At 44.4% G+C, this 25,368-nt stretch overlaps 1 protein-coding gene across 1 annotated transcript in view; it reads left to right on the top strand.

The window, feature by feature from the left end:
* Positions 1-723: 723 nt before the first annotated feature.
* The window catches only part of LOC142803493 (uncharacterized), a 194,650-nt gene continuing 170,005 nt past the window's right edge, over positions 724-25,368 (top strand). The window contains exon 1 of the mRNA XM_075888609.1: positions 724-1,116. Coding sequence (XP_075744724.1) covers positions 871-1,116 — 246 coding nt within the window. The 5' untranslated portion in view covers positions 724-870. The remainder of the gene's footprint in view (positions 1,117-25,368) is intronic.

Here is a 25,368-nt window from a genome sequence, read left to right as displayed (position 1 = left end):
GCGTCCGTCACTATACATCAAGCCGTCCAGCAGAAAACGTGCCGTCCCGGGAGCGCACGCTCCCGCGCTCGGTTGTTTGCTCCGCGGCGCATGCGCAGTGATCCAATTCATCCCACTCCCCGCGCCTCTCTCTGGCTGCCTGGGACTTCCCTTTCTCGGCGCTTCACTTTCAGGCGGAATGCTCCCCCGACTCTGTTTCCCTTCGCTCCTCTGCTCCCCTCGACTTGTACGCGAAAGCGCGAAGAGTCGGCGTGTTTTTGGTCCCGTTGCGCGCACTTCCCTTTCCACAGTTCTCTCTCCAGAATCAACAGGGCGCACAACAAGCGGCTCGGTCACGGGATGAGAGTGGGGAGCTGGACGAGAGGGAGTGAAGGCTAGTACAACCGAGAAAAATCCGCAGCGAAAGTGGGCAAAAAGGGAGGCACGCCGGCCGCTCTTCGCAAGTTGTCCCCAGACCACGGTCGCGTGCGCTCTTCACAGACACGCCTCCAGTGCGCGCGAGAACAGGCGACCAAGAGGCGATCCGTTGGCTGCACACCGCTTCACTTTCACTGACATTTTGTTCTTGGTTGGTAAACCCGCAAGATAGTCGGTGCATTTTGTATGTTCGTTCAATTGCCATTTCCGCTTGAACGTTAGCTTCCTTATTGCCTAACCGCTCACCAATCAAGCCTCCATCACGTAGACAATTTTCAGTAATATTCAACTTCCCCTGTTCCTGGTTCATCAGCTGCTTTTATAGAGCGAGAAGCATTTTAGCCGTCCTGGTAAACGTCCCCAGTACTCTAACTTTGATCTGCAAGGCTTGAACTATTCATCTCATCAGAAAAGTATTGGTTCTTCCTCAATCCCCAGCGAGCATCGACGGCAATGGCTTTCGTTTTGGCACACCGTTTTTCCGCTTCACTTGTTGTCACCACAATTTTGACCGTCTGTTTTGTACCCACAATCGGTGGTGAGCCCTGGAGTGACGGAAGCCCAGGAGCAGCAGCTCCATCTTCTGGAAGCTCGGAAGAAGATGACGCCGTTCTGCAATCACAAGAAGAAGACACACTTCAAGACCTTGTACGACTCAACACGATCCTGCATGGCGACAGTCGTGCCCATGACCTCATGGTGAGTTATGGCAGTTCTTGCCTGATTCTCTTTAGCTGTATCTACAGGTACAAGTAACAAGGTGTCCACTATGTAAAATAAAAAATAAAAAATTAAAGAGCAATAGATAACTTGCTGTTGCTTCCAGCTGCAACAAGTAGAGCGAGACATGCAGGCTTGAGGTATACAAATTTTTCAAGCTCCTGAAGCAGTAAGTTTGGCTGGTGTGTACTTTTTATTTTTCATTATCTTGCAGCCGTTGTTCGTTTTGTTTTGGCGAACAAAAAAAACAGCTTGTTTCAATTTTGTTCCTGCCTAGCAGCTGACGTCGCAGAGACTGTCAGCCGAGACTTGCTTAAAACCCAGACTTACTCCAGACGTCGACAGAGCAAAAACATCGCGCAACAAGGTTGGCGCAGATGAACTACTTTGCAAATGAACTATATTGAATTTCATGCAGGTTCAGCTCCCATGACATTTTCTGTCTGTGCAAAAACAAAATTGAACAGTATGATTGAAGTATTTCACTTGCGGGAGATAGTATAATGCCCAACATCTAATATTAGTTTAGAAAGCAGCAAATGTGGGGATGTCCTCTGCAAATTTATTCTTACACATGCAGCACCTCCAGCAAACTCAAAATGCGAAGTCTTTCTTTTAAATCACAAGAAATATTATGTGTATGCAAGTGTTATTGGTAACGAGCCGTCAACAGTGGCTTCCTAAAAATTACGGTTTTAATATTTTCTTCAACCGTATGTTTATTCGCATACAATAACAATGCTCCTGTCTTTCTCCGATCACAAGAAAAAGTCCTTGCATTTCAACTCCAACAAAAGATATGACGCATAAACAAGCTTTGTTTCCAGTAGGAAGTCACCGCCAACACTGTAAGTGACACACTATGCATTTTTCAAAATACGTGATTGCGAAATGTGATTTTAGTCTGGAAACAAAAGTCTTGTTCAACGAAAGTTAGCTGCGATTACTAGAAATGAAGATGAATGATTGCTTTTGGCCCATATGAAATATCAACGCCCTCAAATATTCAGGTAATTAAGGGCACGATTGATAAAGATTTCTGTATGACAATCATAAAATGCCAGTATATGGCATAGTGACTGCTAAGAAAATCAGTGGAGGCGATAGGCAATTGAGGTTTCGAAGTTTTGTACTCTTTTCACCAATTGTTGTACAGGAACGCATCTCAATTCACATCTGTCAGTATAGAAGTTCCCTCTAGAAATGAAGCGAGACACGTCGATGCTATTGAAGCGGGTGAATTGTTTCTAGAAATTAAGGGGTATGCGACTAGATGCTTGAAAAAGAAGAATATGATGCACGCATCACAAAAACTGTGCAGGGGGACGAAACCACAGCGTCTATTCATGCAAATATATATATATAAAGTGTGTTTTTTTCTTTATTATAGCGAGTATTCTGCTCTTTCAGAAAAAAGTTATTATGGGGCATATTTCGGAGGAAAATATCCAGCTTTCTCAAGGCGTCCATTTTCAACGTCATATCCAGAGTCAGTGCATATTTCTTGTATGATGTCAGTCATTTTAAGACGCCATCAGGTTGCCCAATACGCCTACTTTTATTTTGTTGTCCTCCAGTCACTAGAATGTCCCCGCTTTTAAACGGCTGTGCTTTACTGCGCAGCACATTATAGTTTTCATTGTGCCTAATCATAAATGTCGACTTTTGCGCTCTTTTATATCTACAGTTGAAGTCATCTGACGTTATATTATTCTTACATATTCCGCCCATCATATATCACGTTTACCATGGTGTAATGCATAAATCCTTCATTGCATTATTTTTGTTGTTTCTTATCTTGCGGCTGTTTTATGGATCTAGTTTTCACACCGAGAAAATGCCTCCGTAATAAACCTGCGTTTAAATAGATTTTCTGAAGCCGTACAAACAGATCGTCGTGGTTTCAATTCGTTCTCTTGCAATGCTATTCGATGTCATTGTTTTTGGACGACTCGGAAAATACAACTTACGCATACAGCATTCCATGCGTGGGCATATTGCACTCTACGTCATCTGCACAGCTGTGCAACAGTGCAAACGGGCCCACGTGACCGCGTCGGGTTTTTAGCTCATGTGAAGCTGTGCTACCTCTCAGTGACCTCTAAGGGAGAAAATATATGTTGTGTTCCTCGTTTCTACTTTTTTTTTCGCACGCAATTTTTTGGGGTATACTCTTATTACTGTACGCTTTTTGTTATTTTTCTTGACAATGAAGTGACGAAGAAGCGAAGTGTGTTGTTCCTGTCTGCCTCACATCCTTTTCTTCATTGATGCCTTTTTCTCTCTGTGTCACTGCTTGAAATCATTTCGGCAGCTTTCTCGCCAGCTTAACAAACTACCCCGGACACTCACATTCCAAAAACTTCGGAGAACGATTAACGAACTTTGTCGATGGTTTAGTGTACTTTCCCAACTGGTGTTAAACACGTGATGTGGTGACAACAATGAACAGACGTGCACGCACGCACCCGAATGCCTTTTACCATAAGTAACAACACCTTTGTGCAGTCAAACATGTGATGAATACCTAAATTTATCTTACATGCAGATGGCGCTTTTCTGCTAATAGTGTTCACTTTACCATTAAATATGATCAGTGTTTGAAATTTTGTCGTACAATTTCTGTTTCAAATTGTCGTATTTTGGCGTCCAGCCTAATACAACACTATTATAGCGAGATTTTTGAATCAGCTTCACCAATATTGGACCGTCATGACGGCTATCCCAAAATGTTGTGTAAAATAAAGCTATCAGATTCCTGCCATTCTTTATTTCAATATCCCTTGAGTAGACGCATAGAATACCTTTGCTTTGTTATAACGTGGCTCATATTTGTTAAGAATACAAATCAGTGTTTTCTGCAAAATGTCCTTGAGGAAAATACTTGCACAGCCTGTATAGATATCTACTTTCTAAAGGCCACTTTCTCTATTAAACTCTAGTGTTCTGTGATTTTGACTTTAACATTTATAGTCAGCGAAAGTCATGAGTTCAGGCATGTGTTATTTATCTTCCCTCGGCGTATGTGTTAGCATACTTTTCCCAACTATGAAAAAGTAATCGTTTCAGTTTTCCTTAATTTGTGCAGATTACAAAGTCATCAGAATGAAAGGTCCAGGCTACCTCAGAGGAGTATCACTCCATGCACGGTTATGTTTGACTAACTCATGAGATGGCTTAAACGCAATATTATGTGCACTGTCATCAAATAACTAACTTGTAGGGCCTTTTATGTTGCTTTTCGAAACACTTGCAGTCACTTCATCAAGAACTGCTGATCTAAATAATAAATAAGTATCTATGCCCGTAACCGCAGGTTGTGGGTCTCACAGGACGGCAGTCCTCTGTCAACTTTATGCACCTGTTTATCGATATGGTCGGGCTGATAAAAGGTGGCAGCAATATGTGCCTTAAACTTTCGCGCTTGCGCAGCAGCCTGTGTCCTTCGTACTACAATAGTGAGGAAACCGGGGCTAGTTGCATATAAAGAATATCGCAACAAAACACCACACCTGTAGATAGTGAACTGCTTCACGAGTGCTGTCTAGTGGTTCGCTCTGCCTCAGCGACGTTTTGCGTCGTGCTGTGCCGTAATGTTCCTTTATACTGCAAATGCTGCTGCCGCTACAAAGGCTGCTGCCACTGCGATTTGCACCGAATTCACATTAAGAATAATCCAGTATTGTCGGCATCATCCAAAATGGTCCAATATACTTTTTGGGGTGTACTCTGTGTTTGCTGTAAGATGAAATTGTCTCTAAAAAATGCACACAACTCAAAGACGAAACGCAGGAATATTGTGACGTCTACTCTTCTGCGCTGCGTTGCGAGTTTGTTGTTACGGGCAATTATGCTTTGTAGCACTTGCTCTGCGGCTCCCGTTAAAACCAAGCCTTTTTTTTTGTCGGAACTCGGGATAACAGAAAAGGCCGACAGAACGAGCATTAAAGGGGTACAGACACAAAGTTTTGAGGCCGAGATGGCCTGCACGATTTATTGTCGTGAACAAGCGTATATCATATGCAAAATATCGAATATAGCTTGGAAGGTATTTTAAATTGATTTTGAAGTTTGCCTAAACTATCAACTCCTCCGCGCAACTAACATCCTCAAAGGAGTCCCTTAGTGACCCCTTCATTTCTTTCATGGGGCCGCGCAATAAAACGTTATGACGTCATAGCCATCATTTTTATTTTGCCGTGTTTGCACCAGCAGACGATCCTTCGGCCACGGGGTTCGAGTTGAGCATTTTGTGTTTGGCAACATTGCTACTAGGGAGTTTTAGTTTAGCGCGCACTTCGGCCTAGCGCACGCATCGCCCGAGAGGGAGCACGGCCGCGCATGCGCCGTACGTAAGAGAGATTCATGAGTTTGCGCATGCGAGGGATGTATACACTAGATCTTGGCTCTTACGTTGCGCATGCTACAGCTGTTAGGTACCTTAGCAGAGGCTCTCGCGAGATCTCCCCCTAGTGAGAGCACAAAAACCAAGTGCAGTCATGGCTGCAAGTAAATCCTGCGTGTATTTTAAGATTGCCCTCGATTTGGAGCGCCTTGCTTACGTCAGGAGCTTAGATACGTTGGCGGATCGCATGTACTGGACAGTTACTGCAGTGAAAATATAGAATCTGACGGGGATGCCTTTCATAGCCCAAAATGTTCGCAGTTTCGTGTCTCATGCCTTGACTCGTGTCAACTATGGTTGGCTATTGTAGTTTAGCCTAGTCGCTAGGTGGCACCAAGTATCACTCCAAGACGAATGTGTTGACGCTTGGGTGCAGTCCATGTGTCCGTTGTCGCGTACGCTAAACTAATGCTGTAGAAAGCAGCCTCAGCTGTAACGTACGTAGCACGCTAGCTGTTGCGCACGTACCGCCTTGTTCACGCTAAACTAAATCTCTCTATTGCTCTCCCATTTCTTGCTCGAAAGAAATTTGATGCGGACCGTGCGGAAGTGCGTCAAAGTTTTGTGTGCTGACATGGTCGAGTTTTACCCCTGCTAGCTGGTAGGCTTGTGTAGCTGGTAGACCCGGTGGGCCTGTGGAGTTGGAAACCGAAACTAACACAGGTTGGTATTGACAAGCCTGCACCTTGTTACAGTCACGCACTGCAGCAAACAGCGTGTCGGGTTATGACAAACAGGCCCACAAAACACATTGCATCAATACAACGCGGGACCGAAATTTGTCTGTCCGTACCCCTTGAAGTCATGCTCGAACAGAAAGAATGACAACCCGCCTTGCATGTACAGCACTGGCGTATTCAAACGTGTTATCAGATTTCTTTAGTAGGAGGAGTGGTATGCGCAACTACTCGACATGACCACGCCATGTCACGACTCATTTATTCTCTGCATAGAATGTTCGCTGTTAGGTACCCGTGTGAGTCGAAATCGCGCAGCTATGACACTAACTGAAGACGGTGGAAACAGGAAATTGCCTGCTACTTATCCATAAATTGCCTTTTTTCCACTCTGTGAGTACTGTACTTGGTTTGGGGACAGCCACCCACTTCGTAGGTGATTTTTAAGCTACTATAGCTCTGAACAGTTCGCTAAGTATGGTGCGTCATTGTTTAAAGAAGTAGCGAGTGTGGGAAGGTAACAATGCCAGTTTCTTGTTACTTGCAAAAATGCACCCGGCTTTTTTCATTTGGAAATTCTAGCCCTCTCACGAACCTTCCTTAGAAATTTGCCACAAGCCACTGTTATCCATAGGTCTACGAACTCACTCATGAGTCGTCTCACTTGAACTCGCTCAGACTCAGATCAAACCGTGAGTGTAAGTCAGAGTCAGTCCAAGCGAGGAATATTTTTGTGAGTTTGATTCATAGTGAGTCCGGTTGAAAAATATTTTCGCGAGTGTGAGTGCGAGTGAGTTCGGTTCAGGAAAATTTTGGCGAGTCTGATTCCGATTGAGTCCAAAGCGCAGCATATATTTCTCGAGTGAGCCTGAGTGACTTGCGCTCTATCTTGCCGATCTAGTCTTCTAACAAGTGATCTTCATCATTGTAAACAACCTTACCAAGAGTCTCATTTATACTACCATCTACTTGGAGGCACTCCAAAGCATGCGTTGTGGTTCATACACCTCATTAATTTAGAGGCACCTCTATTACACCTCTATTACTCCTCTATTACACCTCTATTACACCTCTATTATTTAGAGGCATCAACTACGTAGGGAGGTGCCTTCACTTCCCTCAGCAACTCTTTCAGAGAAGTTCTGAATTATTGTATTTTATGCTGATATAACTTTCAAGAAAACAGACCTTACTGGTTCAGAAGCACTTAGAACTCCTTTTACAAGGTACTATGTCAAACGGCACCAAGACGATAATTCTAGGCTGAAGGACTTATGATTCGACTAACTCGGACTCACTCAGACTCAGATCAAGCCGTGAGTCTGGGTGAGTCTGGGCGAGTAATACTTTCTTGAGTCTAAGACCAAGTAATTACTGTTGAAAAAAACTTCGGTGATGGTGAGTCCGAGTGAGTGCTGCTGAGGAAACGTTTCCAAAGTCAGAGTCCAAGTGAGTCCAAAGCTCGAAATATATTTCATGAGTGGGCATTGAGTTCATTTCGTGAGTGAATGTTTCATGAGTGAATTTCATAAGTTTTGCCGGCCTAAGCTGTTATCGGACATGACCATTTCCGTAAAAATCATTTCCGGCCTTGAAAGTGGTTGAACCTTGCCTAACCGTTGCTTCTGAAGAAGTATTTTTGTTTTCAGAACGTTAAAGCCAAGGTGAAAAATCCGCCTCAGTTGCAGAAAATGGGTGCTCACAATGCATGGGGCCAACTGCACGTCTTGGTCCACACATCACGAATAGGCGTATATTTTTGCAAGTTTGGCCAATATATTGACAAGTAATGGCTCGTATTTATGTCCTTCTGAGTTGTTCCCATTTGTTTGAGTTAACAAAGCCCATTTTATAGTAACCGCACTCTTTCTCAAACATACTTTCTGCGTTTTTTTCCGCATCTGGTACAAAGTATAGCATACAACACTGTATAGGCCAAGGCAACGTTTCCGCTTCATGAGTGAAGTTTTCCCATAAACTGGCCTGTAAATGAAGACAACTTACGGCTGGCAATGCGGTGCTTTCGGTGTGTTACTCATCCTTTTACTTACGTTCCAATGAAACATCCCATAGGCTAACTTCCACACTAAAGTTAATCACCATCGCGAAATCTATCCTGTAGAGCTAATAACTAGAAGAAGCACTTTTAGTTTTGTAATACTTTTTCATTTGTGTCACTTCGCTTGACAATTTCTTGCGGTCACGAGAGGTCATTCTGTCCTTATTAGTCTTAAATAGCTAGCCGCTATTGCGTCATCAAAGTATTACTGCTCTCGTGAATAAACCACAGTATAGCAGTATTAATCATGTGCAAAGGGAAAACCTCATTCAGTTCCTGATTTGGTTTCCGCCGACCCGCAGTGTCTACACTGTGAGAGAGCACGCCAAACAGGCCTTCAACAGTTACGAAATCGCCGCCACTACATTGATTGTGTGGTGCCACATGTATTGTGGGGGATACATTCAAGTTTGACGTTTTCATTGACTCATGTGTTCCTATTGACTCATAAAGGGATGCTGCAGCGCATAATATTGGTTCAGAATGCTGACTTTGTGGGAATGGACCAGAAGGCCACCAAAGCACTGCTGTTGTAATATATAGTAGCATCTTTTAGGCATTTGGCACACTTGGGAAAGAGGGTTTACTTTCCACGAAGCCTCTCTGGCTTAGGATAAATTGGGGCGAATTGAGACAAAAATCTGAAAATAGTTAATATATATTTTCATTGCAGTGGTTGCCAATAAACGTAAATGCAGAAACTTTGATTTGGATATAAGGTATGTGCTACGTAAATATGACCATGTTGACGCAGTTTGAAAGTTTATTTCAAAAGTATATCACAAAAACAAATAAAGAGAACGTCAAGTGTCCGGTGTTTTCGTCCCAACCTGTGGGGAAAGACGAAACAGTGGAAAAAAATTATCTATTCAGTTGGTACAGTAGATGCGCTTCAAATCCACTTCGTGGGCCCTCACGTTGCCCTCATAATCCCAGGTCTTGCACTCCACGCACTCAATCTAGACCGACCTCAGCACTCTACAGCTGTGACACTGCTTGTAGATCACTCTCAGTCTTTTTTTGCGCTAATGTTGTCTTTTTTAACGCTTGCTCTTCATCACATTATTTAACGATTGAAATCTAGATATGTTTTGACACACCGTCTTAACCTCGTTTTGCCGCTTTGGTTACTTTAACCTTCATCAGCCAGCCTCTGCGAACCGATGAATTTCGAATTCTTTATCGCTTATACTAAAAAAATTGTTTGAAAAAAAATCTCATAAAAACTTGGTTTCAAAATCAAAATGCGTTTGTGAATGACTTGAGTTCGAGATTCTATCAATTTTTCATGCGCCTCTAGAGAGCATCTGAGAGAACACAGAGCAAGCTCGACGCAAGGCGAATGGAGTGAGTGCTCTCAACAGCAACCAGTGCTTTCGGATGCGAGGCACCTGATGAGAGCAAGTTGGTCCGGTGGCGTTTGCGCTCCAATGCGCATGAACCTGGTCTTTCTCCCACCCTCCTCTCTTACGCTGTTGTTAGATCACCTTCTCTCCTCTCCTCCTCCCGCGCTGAAGCCTGTAAACCATTGCCTCCTCTCCCACCCCCAATCCATATAAGCGCGTGCGCTCGGTCGGCTTTCATCATTCTCGCATCACTACCGTTCAGATCGGTTGTAACGTCAACGACAGCACCAGTTTCCACGGCATTCCAACCACTGCCGAGATCGAGATCGTCGCGGAGCAGCAGCAGCGCAGGACTGGTGATGCCGAACACAAACGCTTGCGCAAGCAAGGTGATACCAAACTCCGGGCCAGGGAAGCTCAAGCCAAGCGTCGGTGTCGAGTTGCAAACTCCGAGGTCCGGAATGCCGACGTCGATGCCAAGCGTCGGCGTCGAGCTACTGCTTCCGCTACAGAGACAACGTGAGTCTGCGGCGAGGACAGCGAGGCTTTCGAGACAACTGCAGTGACCGGGAGCCGACAGCGCGACCGCATAATTGGAACGGGGCTTCCACGACAATGCACTCATACAACGTAATGGTAACTCACACTAAATGCAAACCGCGCAAACTAACGGAAAAGCCGAGTGAACGTAAACGAAAACTCAGTTTGCACCCCCCCCCCTGCAGCTCTTCACATTCCCTTATGGTTTCGTTTAGGGGGAGATGCGGTGATTCTTTTAAAGTCGCTTTCTTGCTTTGTACGTCTAAACCCTCCTAAACAAAGAATAAAAGCACATGATGAGTGTAAGTAAATGGTTCACTTATTAAGATACTCTTAAAGCTACTAGATGCCTTTTTGTCACCTTTTGCACCTCTGGCATGCTGAAATCGAACAAACAACTTCCTTCGATCCACGGGGCCACACTAAATTCTTGGTGGTTAGTGGCTAGAAAGATAAAGTAGCAAATTAAGCACTTACATTGTTTTACTGTCCCCGGAGCAGCTTCATTCATGGATGCAAAAGTTTGGTTATGCAGAATTTTACCCCTCTTTGAGACACCAACTATAGTTGTGTAATTTTTCCTGCGCGAACATTGCGAGCAACCACTAACTTTTACATATAAATTATAGACAAGAACAACGCTTATCTCTGGAACAAAGAAACCAAGAAAACTGGTTTTTGCATTAGCTACAGTGACTGGCAAAGTTAAAATGTTGCGTTTTGACCCGTGTCAAATTTACCCCACCCTACCCTAATTTCCTTTACTGACGGCTTCGTATTTGTTACAAGCAATTGATTCATCCTTCTATAAGGCATACTTTCTTAATTTACGTCTTCGGGCTGCCCTTACGTTGCTCCGTTGACGGCACTAGCCTACTTTAGTAAGCTTGTCGCTATTAGTACAGTTTGCGATCATTCCTGTAACTATAAAATGAGTGCATTTTGACAAAAATATCGGAATGGCAGTAAGTTCAAAAGTGTTCTTTGAGGAACAGAGTTACTACTTTTTTAAATTTTCAGAATAAGCCAAATAACCCTTAATATTAAGTCACCATCACGCTAGATTCTCATGCTGACGTTATTTCTACAAATTCAAGCTTATTAGCGGCATTATGACCAATGCTATCCCGTAATCGGCTGTTACGGTGAACGAAGATATCGCAGCCGAGATGAGCAACCAACGTACTAACGCATTTTTTTTCTTGCACAATACTTCTGGTTGTGTTATTGTAGAAGTTTTCTTTATATGCATGCACTGTCACAGTATATGTCGATATCTCAGGGTGGGTTGAATATTATTAGAACTAAATTATAAAGTTACATGCGCTGTTGCTGCAGTCTTCGACATTGTTGTACTGCTATCGGTTCAGAAGGGACATATTCAACAGATGGGCTTGCATTTCATTGATAGGTTTGTATTGTGTTCCAGTAGTGCATTATTTTGGGCTAGTTGGTGCATTCTTATTACATAATGCATGGCTGCGCTGAAAAACACCCACATTGGAGAGCTGCGCACAGGAAGGGTGCAAACTTCCAATTTCATTAAACAATTCCACTGTGAGCCTGCATCTAACCAATCGCGTTTACCGCCCCTTGCAACTGATGCAAAAGGAAAATCACTGTAAGAGCAAAAGCGTATAGACATGTGGGGTTAAGTGTCCCGAAACCACCAGAGCCGTCCTAATGGAGGCCTCCTGAAATTTCGACCACCTGGGGTTCTTTAGCCAGCACCGAGCACATGAGCCTACATCGTTTCCGCCTCTATCAAAAATGCAGCCACTGCAGCCTGGATTCGATCCTGTGACCTGCGGGTTAGTGCCCGAATATTAGCCATTAGACAGTCCACTACGGCAGAAGCGAGCCCCGCCGCGGCGGTCTAGTGGCTAAGGTACTCGGCTGCTGACCCGCAGGTCGCGGGTTCGAATCCCGGCTGCGGCGGCTGCATTTCCGATGGAGGCGGAAATGTTGTAGGCCCGTGTGCTCAGATTTGGGTGCACGTTAAAGAACCCCAGGTGGTCGAAATTTCCGGAGCCCTCCGCTACGGCGTCTCTCATAATCATATGGTGGTTTTGGGACGTTAAACCCCACATATCAATCAACGGCAGAAGCAGCCAGAGAACATTGTTTGGTGGCACGCACAAACACCAGGGCACACCTATATTTTCACTGTGGGACTTGCGGATGCACACTGAGTTTTGAAAACAAGGTCCTCTCGTCGAAATCAAACAAGTAACAAAGAGAAATTGTTCAGGCTTGCTTTATTATTAGAAATTCTGACAGATGCAATGCCTTTTTTGACTGCCTCGAAAAGAGGTTCATTTTTAGACGGCTATGAGTAAAGGACACTCGTAGTCCCGGTTCTTAATATTTAGTTTGTATTTGGTAATTGTTGAATTCATTCCATTTTTTATTGTTTTAGTACATATCTCTTAGCCACTGCATCAGAAAGACTTGCACGCGACCGTTTTATGATCGCGTTTGGAAAGAAAGATAGGCCTAAGGGGGTGTGTCACTGATATGAGTGTCACATTGGGGGCGTAAAAAGAGGACGTGATGGTGCGATTTATGTTGATATAGGTTTGCTTTGGCATTCCGTAATAAAGTTAGAACCTGGAGTGCTATGCTGGATTGACCGAGCTTATCGGGCCATGAGTTCGCTCCGGGCTTGCTTTACGACGGTCATGACACGAAAATGTTGCTAGCGCGTGATAGCAGCGTTGACGAAAACAGTTACGAGAACTCGCGCGACGCTAGAAATGCATGTGGGACGTTTGCTGCAGCTATAGAAACAGCACGTGCAAAACGTACAAAGCAGTGTATGTAAAATAGACACTCGAGCACACATATGCAAAAACACACTTATACGCACATAAAACAACCCATTGATAAGCAAATGTTCGAAAGAAAACAAATGACATATCTCATAATGTCCCTCGTTATTATTCAATCCGACCAGCACAAAACAGCTTGTTCCAGTTCCATCAAATATTGCAGATAAATATAGGGACCAGAGGCGCTCGCTCCATGGAGCCAACGCGGCTGCGAGTGTTTACGTCGTAGGCGCAGAGAAATTGAATTCGAGACATCGAAGCCACGTGATGATATAACTTTTAATTCTTCATGTGCACGTGCATAGTCTGCGCTCTAAAGCTGATGGATTAATCGTGACTATATCGCTCGTGTTCTTCGCGTGAACACTGCTCCTCGGCAAGAACAAACGTGGTGGGTGGACCAGATCTTCGTAGCGGGCGTCTGTGAATCAAACTCATTGACGCGTGAACGCAGGTACAAACTTGTTGGTTCTGAGAAGGCCCCAGTTCAACTCGTTAGTGTCATTGTACTGGTTTGACTGTCAAGTTTTTTATGCAGTGGATGCTAAGCGGTACCTTATTTGCATATAAAATAATTTCGTCAGCTTGCACTACTTGTACAAGGCTGGCGTCATAGAACAGGTTGTGATCGCGTAGCTTCTTCCAGTTTGTTATATCGGTCCTCCACTCAGTATGTGCGGGCTCCTTTGAAGTCAGCCCCGCCGCAGTGGTCTAGTGGCTAAGGTACTAAGCTGCTGACCCGCAGGTCACGGGTTCCAATCCCGGCTGTGGCGGCTGCATTTCCGATGGAGGCGCAAATATTGTAGGCGCATGTGCTGAAATTTGGGTGCACGCTGAAGAACACCAGGTGGTCGAAATTTCCGGAGCCCTCCACTACGGCGTCTCTCATAATCATATGGTGGTTTTGGGACGTTAAACCCCGCATATAATGCAATCAATCAATAAATGAATCAATCAATCTTTTGAAGTCAATACTGCGTAAACTGTGTTCTAATTGTGAATGGACTAGTTAGGTAGGGCTTAGTGAATGTAACATTGAACGGCCTTGTTTCATTCATAAGGATTCAATTAAAACGGCAATTATATCGCGTGCAATTATTGTTATCAGCATTATAAGACAATTGTAATTATTCTCACGTGATTAATATATAATTAGCGAAGATTTACTTAACGTACGTATGACGTCACGAAAGAAATTTTCGTGAATAATGTGACTCACTTAAGTGTGTAAATAAACGACCTAATTAGTTCGTTAATTGACATGTTTAGCTGGCACAGTCCTAGCTTTACATGGCTGCATTAACGCAGTTTATTAAGATGTTGCCTAATTACGTCGGTCAAAGCATGAAATTGCCTAATTTGCTTGCTCAAAACATGCATTGAACTAACTGGCCAAGTATACGACAGGGCCAAATAGCTAATTAGCCGGCCGCACGTACTCAGGTGCTAGCGGACGATGATGACGACAAGGAAGGCGCGAAGTGGGCTAGAATGTGCAAGCTGACCATTATTATTAACACGTGGTCGTCACGATGGTGCAAGGCGTTCAGTGAGAACGGATTTCAAAGGCCACGCTACTGGTTATTTCAAACGATACTTAGTGTTGTCGCATTAAACGCTTCAAGAAGAATATAAACAGCCCGTGCCTTTTAATTGTATCAGCAGGAAATGTTCCGGGTACATTTATTGCACGGGTGCTCTCCTGCACTCAAAGGAATGACAAACAAATTCAAGAAGCTGCTTCTAGTTTGAAAACGCCACCCAAGTTTGTCAACCATCCTTGACGTGGTGCCGCGTTCCATCGTTACGATGAAACGCAGTGCATTGATGAGTGGATTTGACCTTCTCGCAGTGTTGGCTCGTTCTAAAGGGGGTGTCATCAGAGCTCGAAAAAATCTCGATTTTCATCAAACTCGGACCAGCCTGCATAGCACCCCGGTGCACTTCTCTCATATATGTCTGTGTCCTTAGCATCACAATGCACGCATTATGTTTTGTTTTTGTAGTCAATTATTACCGATAGTAAATAAATATTAGCTATGCTGCACTGAAGGTCAACATTCTGCTGCTTGTTCCAAGAAGAAGACGACGACAAGTGGTTGTAATGAGCTTGAATTGGTAGTTCTTTCACCTGCGTTCAGAACCACCACTCCGTATTTCCTCCGAATGCTGCTTGGATACCGACACCCAAATTTAATGGTGTAGCTGCCGTCTCTTTCCTGAAATGGCATGGCCAAACTACACGATGACCTTTCATCCTGAATGAGCTAACCCCTCAGCAAGCTGATATTGTACCAACGTTCATTGCCTATTTTGGACGAGCAAGGCAATCGCAGAAATTTAGCCGAAACGATTTAGAGGGTGGTATTGTTTTATGTGTACTAGCCAGCTTTTACAAAAAAACTATGGCAACACTGTCAAGCTCACAGATGTCAGCTATTAAGACGCGTATGTGAAATCGAACCATGGAACCTAAACCAAGCTTCTCGATCCTTTACGAAATCATCTTGCTAATGCGCTCAACAATATTGCCTCGAAGTGACCTCACGCCAGCAATCTCGTTCAGCACAGGTACAAATTCGTTGACGAGTTTATTAACTGTAACGTCTCTTTGTAAGTGTACCAACTCTTCTCTGAACGAACAGGTCAAAATAGAGCACATTTGATCAGTTTAGCAGTTAAGATGCTTGTTTGTGGGTATGGGGTTGTTCCCATAATACAGCTTTGCCAGACTGCAAAGAGCTGCGCGAGATGCAGACTTCAAAGCACCCGGCGGCTGAAAAAAATAAAGGAGACCGTTTCATTCCATTAACGACGTTTATTTTCACCATACCGTTTTACTGCCAAAAATAAAGCAACTTGTCCGCGATGATATTGCATGTCAACGCTGCATTTGCGCCCTTAGATACACAATAGCCGTGAGCGATGGCGTCGTTTTGGGGTCTTCTTTCTTTAGGTCAACCTAAGTGAAGTTACCCAGGCACAACCAGCTTCCGTTTCACTTCTGCCGGCCGCTGCACTACCGCTGCCGCACCACATCGCCATATTAGTTATCTCACCATGCATGCGACTCGGCTGCTAGGGCATGACATAAGCTAATGACTAAGCACCCAAATAAATTACTATATAAAGCCTAATATATTCCCCGCAAAATACGATGGGCCTATCTTCTCGAATATTTTAATTAGTTTTCTTTCTAGGGCAGCGCAGCAGAACGTAGTATGTACGGCATAACAACAGCTTTTTCTGGTCGAATTCTGGGTATCTGAAATACCTGGGGCCACCGTTGGCTGTAAAATAAACACCGTACAAAACAAGTGAATCCACTCCAACGTATATCCTTCAGTGCTTTGCAATCGGGTGCTGCATTCTCGCAAAATATATCGATCGAAGAAAACAGGGCAATCTTATTTTAGCCATAAGAATACGTGTAGTTTTCGTGCAGCTTTTTACAGTAAGGTCCGGGAACGTAAAGAATGCATCTAATTTCCCCCCCCCCCCCCATAAAAAAAGGCCCAACTCACTCTCTTATATTGATGTCACCAATGCCGCAGGCGCTTATGATAACAGATTTCTCGGCTCTATCCTGAGGCTTTACTGTTCGCATCCTACCGTCAAAACTGGCTCATGATATTCAAGCAGCCACAAGAAATGCACTGCATATTTGGCTTCGTCGAATGTTCCGGAAGGATCGGCATCGTATGCATGAGATTGAATGGCTCTTGGTAAAGGCTTTGTTTTTCCTCTCATACTGAAAGCGATCGATCGGTTGAATCAGAACCATTGCGGTAGCCGTCTCGTTCGGTTGCAGGAAGCTTTTGTGTGTCCAAAAATCTTGTCCAGGTATTCGAACGTTGTATTCTTTTCTTCTTTTTCTCTGTTAAAAAACTTCATTCTTGCTAGTCGTGCATACAGAAGCGGCTTTAATTTATTCATTTCAGGACTGGTGGCCAGCGATATAGGGAAGAGCTGGCCTTGAGAAGACTTGGAACATTGTTGTTCACGCCTATAGAAAAAGTCTGACAACTATCAGAAGAGAAAAAAAAACTTTCTCATGCGTCTCTGTTCTCGAACGGCGAGAGGGCGCAAAAGATAGCTTTTTAATGCCGTGAAGGTGAAAAGCTGAGCGTTTGGCACCACACGTTTGCGATGAGGACAGTGGCCAAAGGTTTGACAATCGCTGTGGGTGCGTATATGTCTCTCTCTTTTTCTGCACTATCGCCTTCGAGCCTTTTACGTGCAGTTTTTAAAACTATGAGAGTTATTGAAGAGACGGAAAACATTACTGTCTAATTGAGGCAAGCACTACTGTCTAATGCCTTGTCACGTTGCTTCGCAGTTTCAAAACCCATGACTATGGCTATCATGCCACTATCAATAACCATACTTTAAAGAACGCAATCTACTTTGTGGCAAGTAAATACGACTTGTTATGTGTGTAGTCTGTATGCACTATGTTTTGTGAAATGGACAGAAATACTGTAACGAAGACATCTGACCAGCCATACATTCTGCCGCTTTTTCCGACACCTTTAACACGAAAGTTTTTCAAGCCGGGATCCCACAAGACTGCAGTGACGTATTTTTGTCACGCAAATGGCTTAAAAAATACGCGCGATTAGGGCACAAGAAGTTTTGTCAATGGGAGTTGAACCCATGACATCCAAGTTGTAGCACTCGCCATCAAAAGAAAGAAAATTATGAGACAGCAATCTTAAATACTCACCGACACTCAAATCGCGTGTCGTTATTTCATTTACGGCCGTGTACCTACGTGTTTTTCCCGCCTCGTAGGTGAAACATTGGACCAGGAACATTGCATCACATGGTTTGATTGATTTGTGGGGTTTAACGTCCCAAAACCACCATATGATTATGACAGATGCCGTAGTGGAGGGCTCCGGAAATTTTGACCACCTGGTGTTCTTTAACGTGCACCCAAATCTGAGTACACGGGACTACAACATTTCCGCTTCCATCGGATATGCAGCCGCCATAGCCGGGATTTGATCCCGCGACCTGCGGGTCAGCAGCCGAGTACCTTAGCCACTAGACCACCATGGCGGGGCGCATCACATGGTTTCTCGGACAAATAGAAGAAGCGCGTAGTGATATGATTGAATAGGCTTCAGTGTGATTTAGAAGAAGACCACAGCAGACACACAGATCACACACGAGTGCTGGCTTACAACTGAGTCTATTTGCACTTGAACAATCCCTTTCATTCGCCAAAACTTGACTGTATTACCTATACACAGAAGAGTACGATAAAAGACTTGTTCACAAAAAAGCTTGTTCAGGTGCAAATAAACTCAGTTGTAAGTCAGCGCTCGTCTAGCTTTGTTCTGTGTGTCTCCTATGGTTTTCATCTAAATCACACCGAAGCCTACCCAATTATGTACCAACTCACCAAGGTCAAGGTGCTCTTGGGTAATGATAGAGTGGAAAGTGCAGCTCGAGCTGTTACCGAGTGACTGTCCTTCGTCCAGATACCCATCTGGTACTCCAGGCTTCCCACACACCTCGAGATATCTTCGAACACCAGCGCTCCTCGCCCCACTCTCGGGTAAGTGTGAAAGGAGCGTACGCGCTGCGCCGCCTTCAGACAAATAAGTGTCCGCACCTGCCTTTAAAACATGCGATTCACCCAACCGCATGCGCCGGGTCTTGCCCATGGCGGCCAAGACAGCCAACACTCGCTCACATTGCATGGGAATGTGAGATAAGGCCACCGTAAATAAACGCTCTTCAAATTCCGGCGCGAAAATTCAGGACCAAGCAGTGGAAGACCTTGCTCACCAGAGAGGAAAAGAAAGCGCAGTTGGTGCTAATGTACTAGGCGCGGTGGGCTGCTGAGGCCAGTGGAGCACCGGACTAGAGTCCCCGCCCACCTTCTTTTAGCCTTTCTTTTTTTTTTCTAGTAACAAACGTCTTTACATTTCATTTCCGCAATGCGTCGTTGGTATGAGTTCATCTGATTTGGCGTATTTGCAGTAGCTGAAGTGAAATTTTGGTGAAGTGGCAACCTTTGCCCAATTAGCCTCATTCATAGCATTCATCCATGCCCAAATAGTTTCACGACGTGCGCTTGTCTCACGTGGCTGTAACAGCGTTGGCCACCTCTACGAAAATAGCAGCTGAGCTTCGGGGACACACGAGGCGCATTGCGTTTCCCTTTAGTCCAGCTGTGGCGTTCAATAACTCTTAACATGTCCCGGGTAGGCTACTGTATCTTAAGTTCTGTGTATAATCAGCGACGGTCATTTAGGTGTCGCACCACATTTTATGATGTAGTGGTTTTGGGACATAAAACCCCACATATCAACATCACCACCATCGCCTGTATTCTCTGATTACCATAACCTTTAACTCCTGTAGCTACCTCAGATGTTTGTTTTGTGGGAAGAGAACACTTCCTTAACACAAACATTTATTTTGTGGGGTGACTGAACTGCTCCCACAGTCATTATGTCTGAGGTTCTCTGTGTCTTTGTCTTTTGTGGGCGCGACGCGCGCTCTGCACTACAGTTCAATCAGTAATCATGACCGTGAATCACCGGGGTGAAGGCGCATCACCACGCTTCAACCTGTGTGCATCGACACTGAAAAGTGGTACAGCTGCCAAACACAAATAGGCATTCTCAAAACGCAGTTTAATGTACAGCAAAACGCTCGACTACTTCTCTAATGGTACGCCTTACTTTCGTGTTATACTGATTCCTACGACGGAAGATCAACCGTGTTCTTTAGCCTAGCGCTCGCCTTTTGTGTTGCACAGCTATACAGCTACAAAAATATAGTGTCCATGCTACGCCATAGCTTCGCTCTTAATTATTTACGAATCTACCTCCATCCAAGTGCCTTAACACATGGGTAAGCTGTCCTCTGTTTAAAAATAGACCCATAAATTCATTCTCAAGAAATACCAAACGCAAAGTATTAACAACATTCACATATCCCTTGCGACCCAGGGTATTCGGATGCCGTGCCGATATCCTTATTTTAACTACTAAAAGAATGAAAAAAAGAAAAAAAACAAACCCGCTAATGACAGCCGCAAAATTGACGGTACCTTTTTTACGCATTGTAGCGCGGGGATCATGACGCAGCAGTAGAAACAATGCGACACCTGAAGGATTACGAAGTGCACACATGCTATGACAGTTGACAAAAGTTCTTGTAGAGTGCACAGCGCAACTGCGCGTAAACCAATACCCATAACATCGACTGGATCATACCGTCTCAGTTCCGGTAAGCTTACACTATCCGTGTTTTCTGTTTCTTTTTTTTCTTTACCCTGATAGCAGAACTCTGACAGGAAAGCTGTGCCGGAAACAGCGAAAAAGATCCACCAGACAACCCGAGTATAGCAACACATATGCCCGAGATGCGACTGTTGCACTGGTAAATTGCTGCTAATTGTGTGCAACTAGATGTGAAAGCAAGTCACAACTTTACTTTCGAAAGTATTGCTAACAAGCATAACTTCGTTCTGTGTACAGGAAACTCGCTGCCATCAAACAAAGCCTCGCCGCCACGATTACGGATGTCGTTTCCGCGTGCCGAGCAGAACAGAACCTGGCGAGCGCCGGGGGCAGACTTCTTCTCTATAAGATGCTGCTGTCCTGGTTTCAATACCTAGGGGCCCTAACTCCGAATTTATGGTTACTATTGCTTTTCTCCTTGGAGATCGAGTTCAACAGCAAGTCATCAACTGAAAACCGGTGTCCTGTTATCACAAAAAACAATCTGTTGTCAGAACGTTACTAAAACATTCGTTGCTGGTTACGATGCAGTTTTGATCACTTTCTATGAAACAAAACAAAATGTAGGCACCTTCAATTCTTTGTTCCTGGCATGATTATAAATAACAAATGACCGATTATTACTTCAAAGGTATGTTGTGTTACCAGGGTACATGTTTTGCCACCACACGCTGATCACGGCAAGCTTAAATCACTGAAAAGTTTGCAACTGCGAATATAGTTCCAGTTGAAGTTGAGGAGACATTTTTTTAGGTTTCCAGTTGTGCTGCAGCGTGTCGGTAACGGCTGGCAAACTGCGCACGTGCCTTCGACGCATGTCGCCACCCTCTGCCACGGAGTGTCGATACCTCCACCTTCCCCTCTCTTCCCATAATGTACTTTTTCCAGCAGTGTTATTGCCGTGTCAAAGTTGTAGTTAAAATAATGAAGTGTTCAATTGGCTGTTGGAAACATGTGAGGCTGCATGCTCATAAATGAAGATGTATCTCACCGAATATTCACGAATCCACGACGGAGTGGAGAATGCACTGTAGCATCAATGCCTTTCCTACATGCAAGAAGAGCAAAAAGTACAGCGTATGCACATACAGAGGCACTACTTCAAAAAGTTTCTCGTTATTTTCCAATACTAAAACTCAATTTGCTGTGACTGTCTCTCTTGAACGTTTCTGAAAATTTTTCGGGTATGTTATTTTAGGTTTCTTTGTTTACAATTGGTTCCCGTATTGTGGTCGGCACAAAGATCTCACGACTTATCTACGTTTTTAAAGATAATGTGTGGGCGAAGCAGTGGGATCGTTGAGTGTTACTGTCAATCACCCTCGACATTGACCACCCATGCAAACAAATGAGCGCCAAGTAGTTTGCAGGTATATACAACGTTTATTGGTCACAACTGGTTTGCAGTGTGGAGTTGCGAATTTCCTTTTGCCTCAATTATTACTGCTTGGTGGTGTCGAATCTAACTTGAGGTAGGCAAAGACGAAGTCTGAGCACGATCCCCTAGTTGTTGTTGGTTTTTTTCCCAGTCGTAGCCCGGGATAATCATCATCAGCGTCATCGTCATGGTGCATAGTGGGTGCTGCATCGTGATGGCAGAAAGAGAATACGTGGTCGGGAACGCGCTTGTTCAATATCGTCATCAGCATCATCGTCATCGTCACCAGCGGCTACGGCGCACACCAACGCCGGATAAACGACAAGCGTCTACCTTAAGGAGCTTCGCCCATAAAACTGAGGCATGGGGAACCAATTAGGTATATTTAGCTAACACTGAATTTACATAAACAAAATCAGCAAGGTCCAAAGGGAATTGTGCGGCGTTTTCAATAATATGTTCATCCAATTCTAAGTCGCTTACGTAAACAAACCAGTGACACAATGCCTAAACAGTTTCTGAACACGTTCTGCTGCTTAACTTATCCTTTCACGCTTCTACGTTTATACAGCCCGGAGCACGCGGAGGCGTTCTTTCAATCGAATAAGACGAGTGGCCCAGCTCTGTCAGAGTTACCGTAGCGTGGTTGGTGCCGTTGCCGTCACTGGCGCTCTTAGGAGGGTACGTGTCGTGGCGCCTGCAAGCCTTGTTTATTTGCAACCGAAGAAAGGAAGAAACGTTCGCGTCTCCGGTCTCACATTGCTACGGAGAGTGGCTGCGCATTCATTTCACATTGCGTTCCCTCACAAGCGTCGAGAGATCGTTCCGCTTAAGGTACGAACAGAAGCCAAGCCTTTTGCCATCGGATATTCTGCGGTTATATCTCTTAGTCCTATGGGACCCCCTCGCTACAACGAGAAGAAATATGATTCTTCATGGATGTATACTGATTTAGGGGCAGCTAAGAAGTTCTAACACTTTCCCTGTGTACAGTGGTATTTAGATGATTGTTTCTATAGTGTATGCAACGGCACAGCTCAGTATGTGCAGCCATTCAGAACCCCCGCGCCGTCTTCTTTTCGTTTAGGACAACACAGGCCCAAGCTAGTTGGTAAATATTCATGATAAAAGACAGGGCATGCTAACATACACCCCAGAAGAGAATTCGCGACATGCGTGGTCTTTTTGTTAGTCTAATGGGTCCGTGCTTCATCGCTATATCTACTTCTAGCGTTATTTATGGAGGGGTAAGCGTATTAAGCTCATATGCGTTTAACTTACATGTCCCCAGTTGCTTCAGGTTTTGCGAAGGCTACAGACCTGTACGCAATCAAACGCATGAATGTGCTTGAATATTAACTGAGCACAAGCTTAACATGGAACAAGACGCATACATATACGTAGCGTTTATAAGTATCTAGTATATGCATCTTCTTACGCACGCATACTTCGGTCTCATTTTTTGTGCTCGTCATATATATAAATAGATTTAGATTGCCATATTCCGTTATATTTTGGTAAAAACCACATGTATGCACCAAAATACAAGGAAGGTAAAGCAACTACTAATATGAGTAGGATAATTTAAGAAGCGGAGGAGTTTTACGTAGATTTGTTCAGTAACTGGGACAACCAGGACCATAATGTAAAAAAACAGCAAATTGATTGATATGTGGTGTCCCAAAACCACCATATGAATATGTGAGACGGCGTAGTATAAGGGCTTCGGAATTTTCTACCACCTGGGGTTCTTTAACGTCCACCCAAATCTAAGCACACGGGCGTATCCATTTTCGCCTACACAGAAAATGCGGCTGCCGAAGCCGGTACTCGACTCGCGACCTGTGGGTCAGCAGCCGAACACCATGGCTACTAGATCCCCGCGGTGCGGCAAGAACTTTCATTAAAAGGAAGCAAAAGGGAGAGGTGAGCGAGTTTGTACTGATTCATTACGATGTAAATGTAGCGCAAAGAAGACGAGCACAAGAAAGTGAACACCACAAGCGCTTACTCACAACTGAAATCTTCATTGCTTCCAGAAAGTTAGGTGGCCAGATGAGATTAGGAAAGGTGTGAATGTAACGTGGCGGCAGCAAGCACAGGACTGAGTTGACTGGTGGAACATAGGAGAGGCCTTTGTCTTGCATTGGGCGTAGCCAGGCTGGTGATGATGATGATAATGATAATTATGATAATGAATCCGTCGTAAAAACCAACGATAGAGACGTCTAGGCGCTGAAAAGACGGCGCGTCATTGTGTCAGTCATTGTCCTGTCAATAGCTCTTCTTCGCTCCGCCGCGGTGGTCTAGTGGCTAAGGTACTCGGCTGCTGACCCGCAGGTCGCAGGATGGAATCCCGGCTGCGGCGGCTGCATTTCCCATGGAGGCGAATATGTTGTAGGCCCGTGTGCTCCGATTTGGGTGCACGTTCAAGAACCCCAGGTGGTGGAATTTTTCGGAGCCCTCTGCTACGGCGTCTCTCATCATCATATTGTAGATTTGGGACGTTAACCCCCACACATCTATCAAATCAGTCAACTAATACTTGTAGCAATAATTGTGAAATTGTTAACCATGCGCATTCATAAATGTGCCAAATGTACTTTACAGTCCACAGAACTTGAAGCGTACTGAAAGTAATTGAAAAATATCCCACTCACTGTATGTTTTTTGCGAATGATGATCAGTGGAGGAAAACGTCTTGCCTCAGGAATAATAAAGTTCTTGTCATGTCCTGACACCTGATAACGGAAAAGATGTAAAGCTCCGTGGAAACACCGTGTGACTTTGTAACAGTGCGGTCACATTAGTAGCTTTTAGCTAGATAGTGGTTCTCAGAACGCGAGCATTTGGCAACTACCGGCAGTATTTAAACACACTATTTTAGCATAATGCTTATGCATGTGCAGTTAGCTCTGAAGGCTGAGCGCTGCCGCTAGTGCCGATGTAAAAATGATCTTTGTCGTCAACCGTTGATGAATAGTGAAAAACAGAAATCTTCAACAACTTAATTCTCTTCTAGTTCTTGTTTTTTCTCGCCAAATGTTGGGTCCTCGACCATTGTGCGCTGAAAAAATACGGAGGAGAACCCTTGAAGTGCCTTTCTTGTGATATCTTTCGGCAAATGAGTTCTGGTACTGTTTTGAGAAATGCCTCGCCGGAAAAAGTGAACATGCGGAAATACTGTAATATGCTTCTGAAAAAAAAAAGAAGAAAGAAATCCTTTAACATGGGTTCTACGACAGGCTGACTGTGTTGGCTTAACAGCTTCGAAGTCGCGCCTCGGGGCTCGAGGATTCTGGTTCGGTTCCCAGCCACAGCAGCGGCATTTCGCCCCCTTTCGATATACGGCTGACATCTCTGGGAACTAAACCCGCGTGTGCATTTCCAAGAAGGATGAAGTGCAAGGGGACTCGTGGGCTACCTTAATCCACCTTGGTGCTACCAAGATGCAGGTGCGTATGAAAGAATCGCAGCTGGTCGATATCAATACGAAGTCCCCCAGGATGGCTTCTTTCATAATCATATAGCCGTATATGTATGAAAGCGCCAAAAATTCAAAAATTAATACGGCTATGGTCTCAAAATTCATATGAGACATTTTACCGCCACAAAACTTCACTTTGCGAAAAAATGAACGCGTGAATGGGAACCACATCAGGGCATGAAGCCAAAGCAAGTCGCAAAAGTTAAGTGCAAATAGGAAAGTTTGGTACATCACGAGAATGAA

This window comes from Rhipicephalus microplus, chromosome 3 (assembly GCF_043290135.1).
Source record: "Rhipicephalus microplus isolate Deutch F79 chromosome 3, USDA_Rmic, whole genome shotgun sequence".
Classification (NCBI taxonomy): domain Eukaryota; kingdom Metazoa; phylum Arthropoda; class Arachnida; order Ixodida; family Ixodidae; genus Rhipicephalus; species Rhipicephalus microplus.
This window is presented reverse-complemented; position numbering and strand designations above follow the sequence as displayed.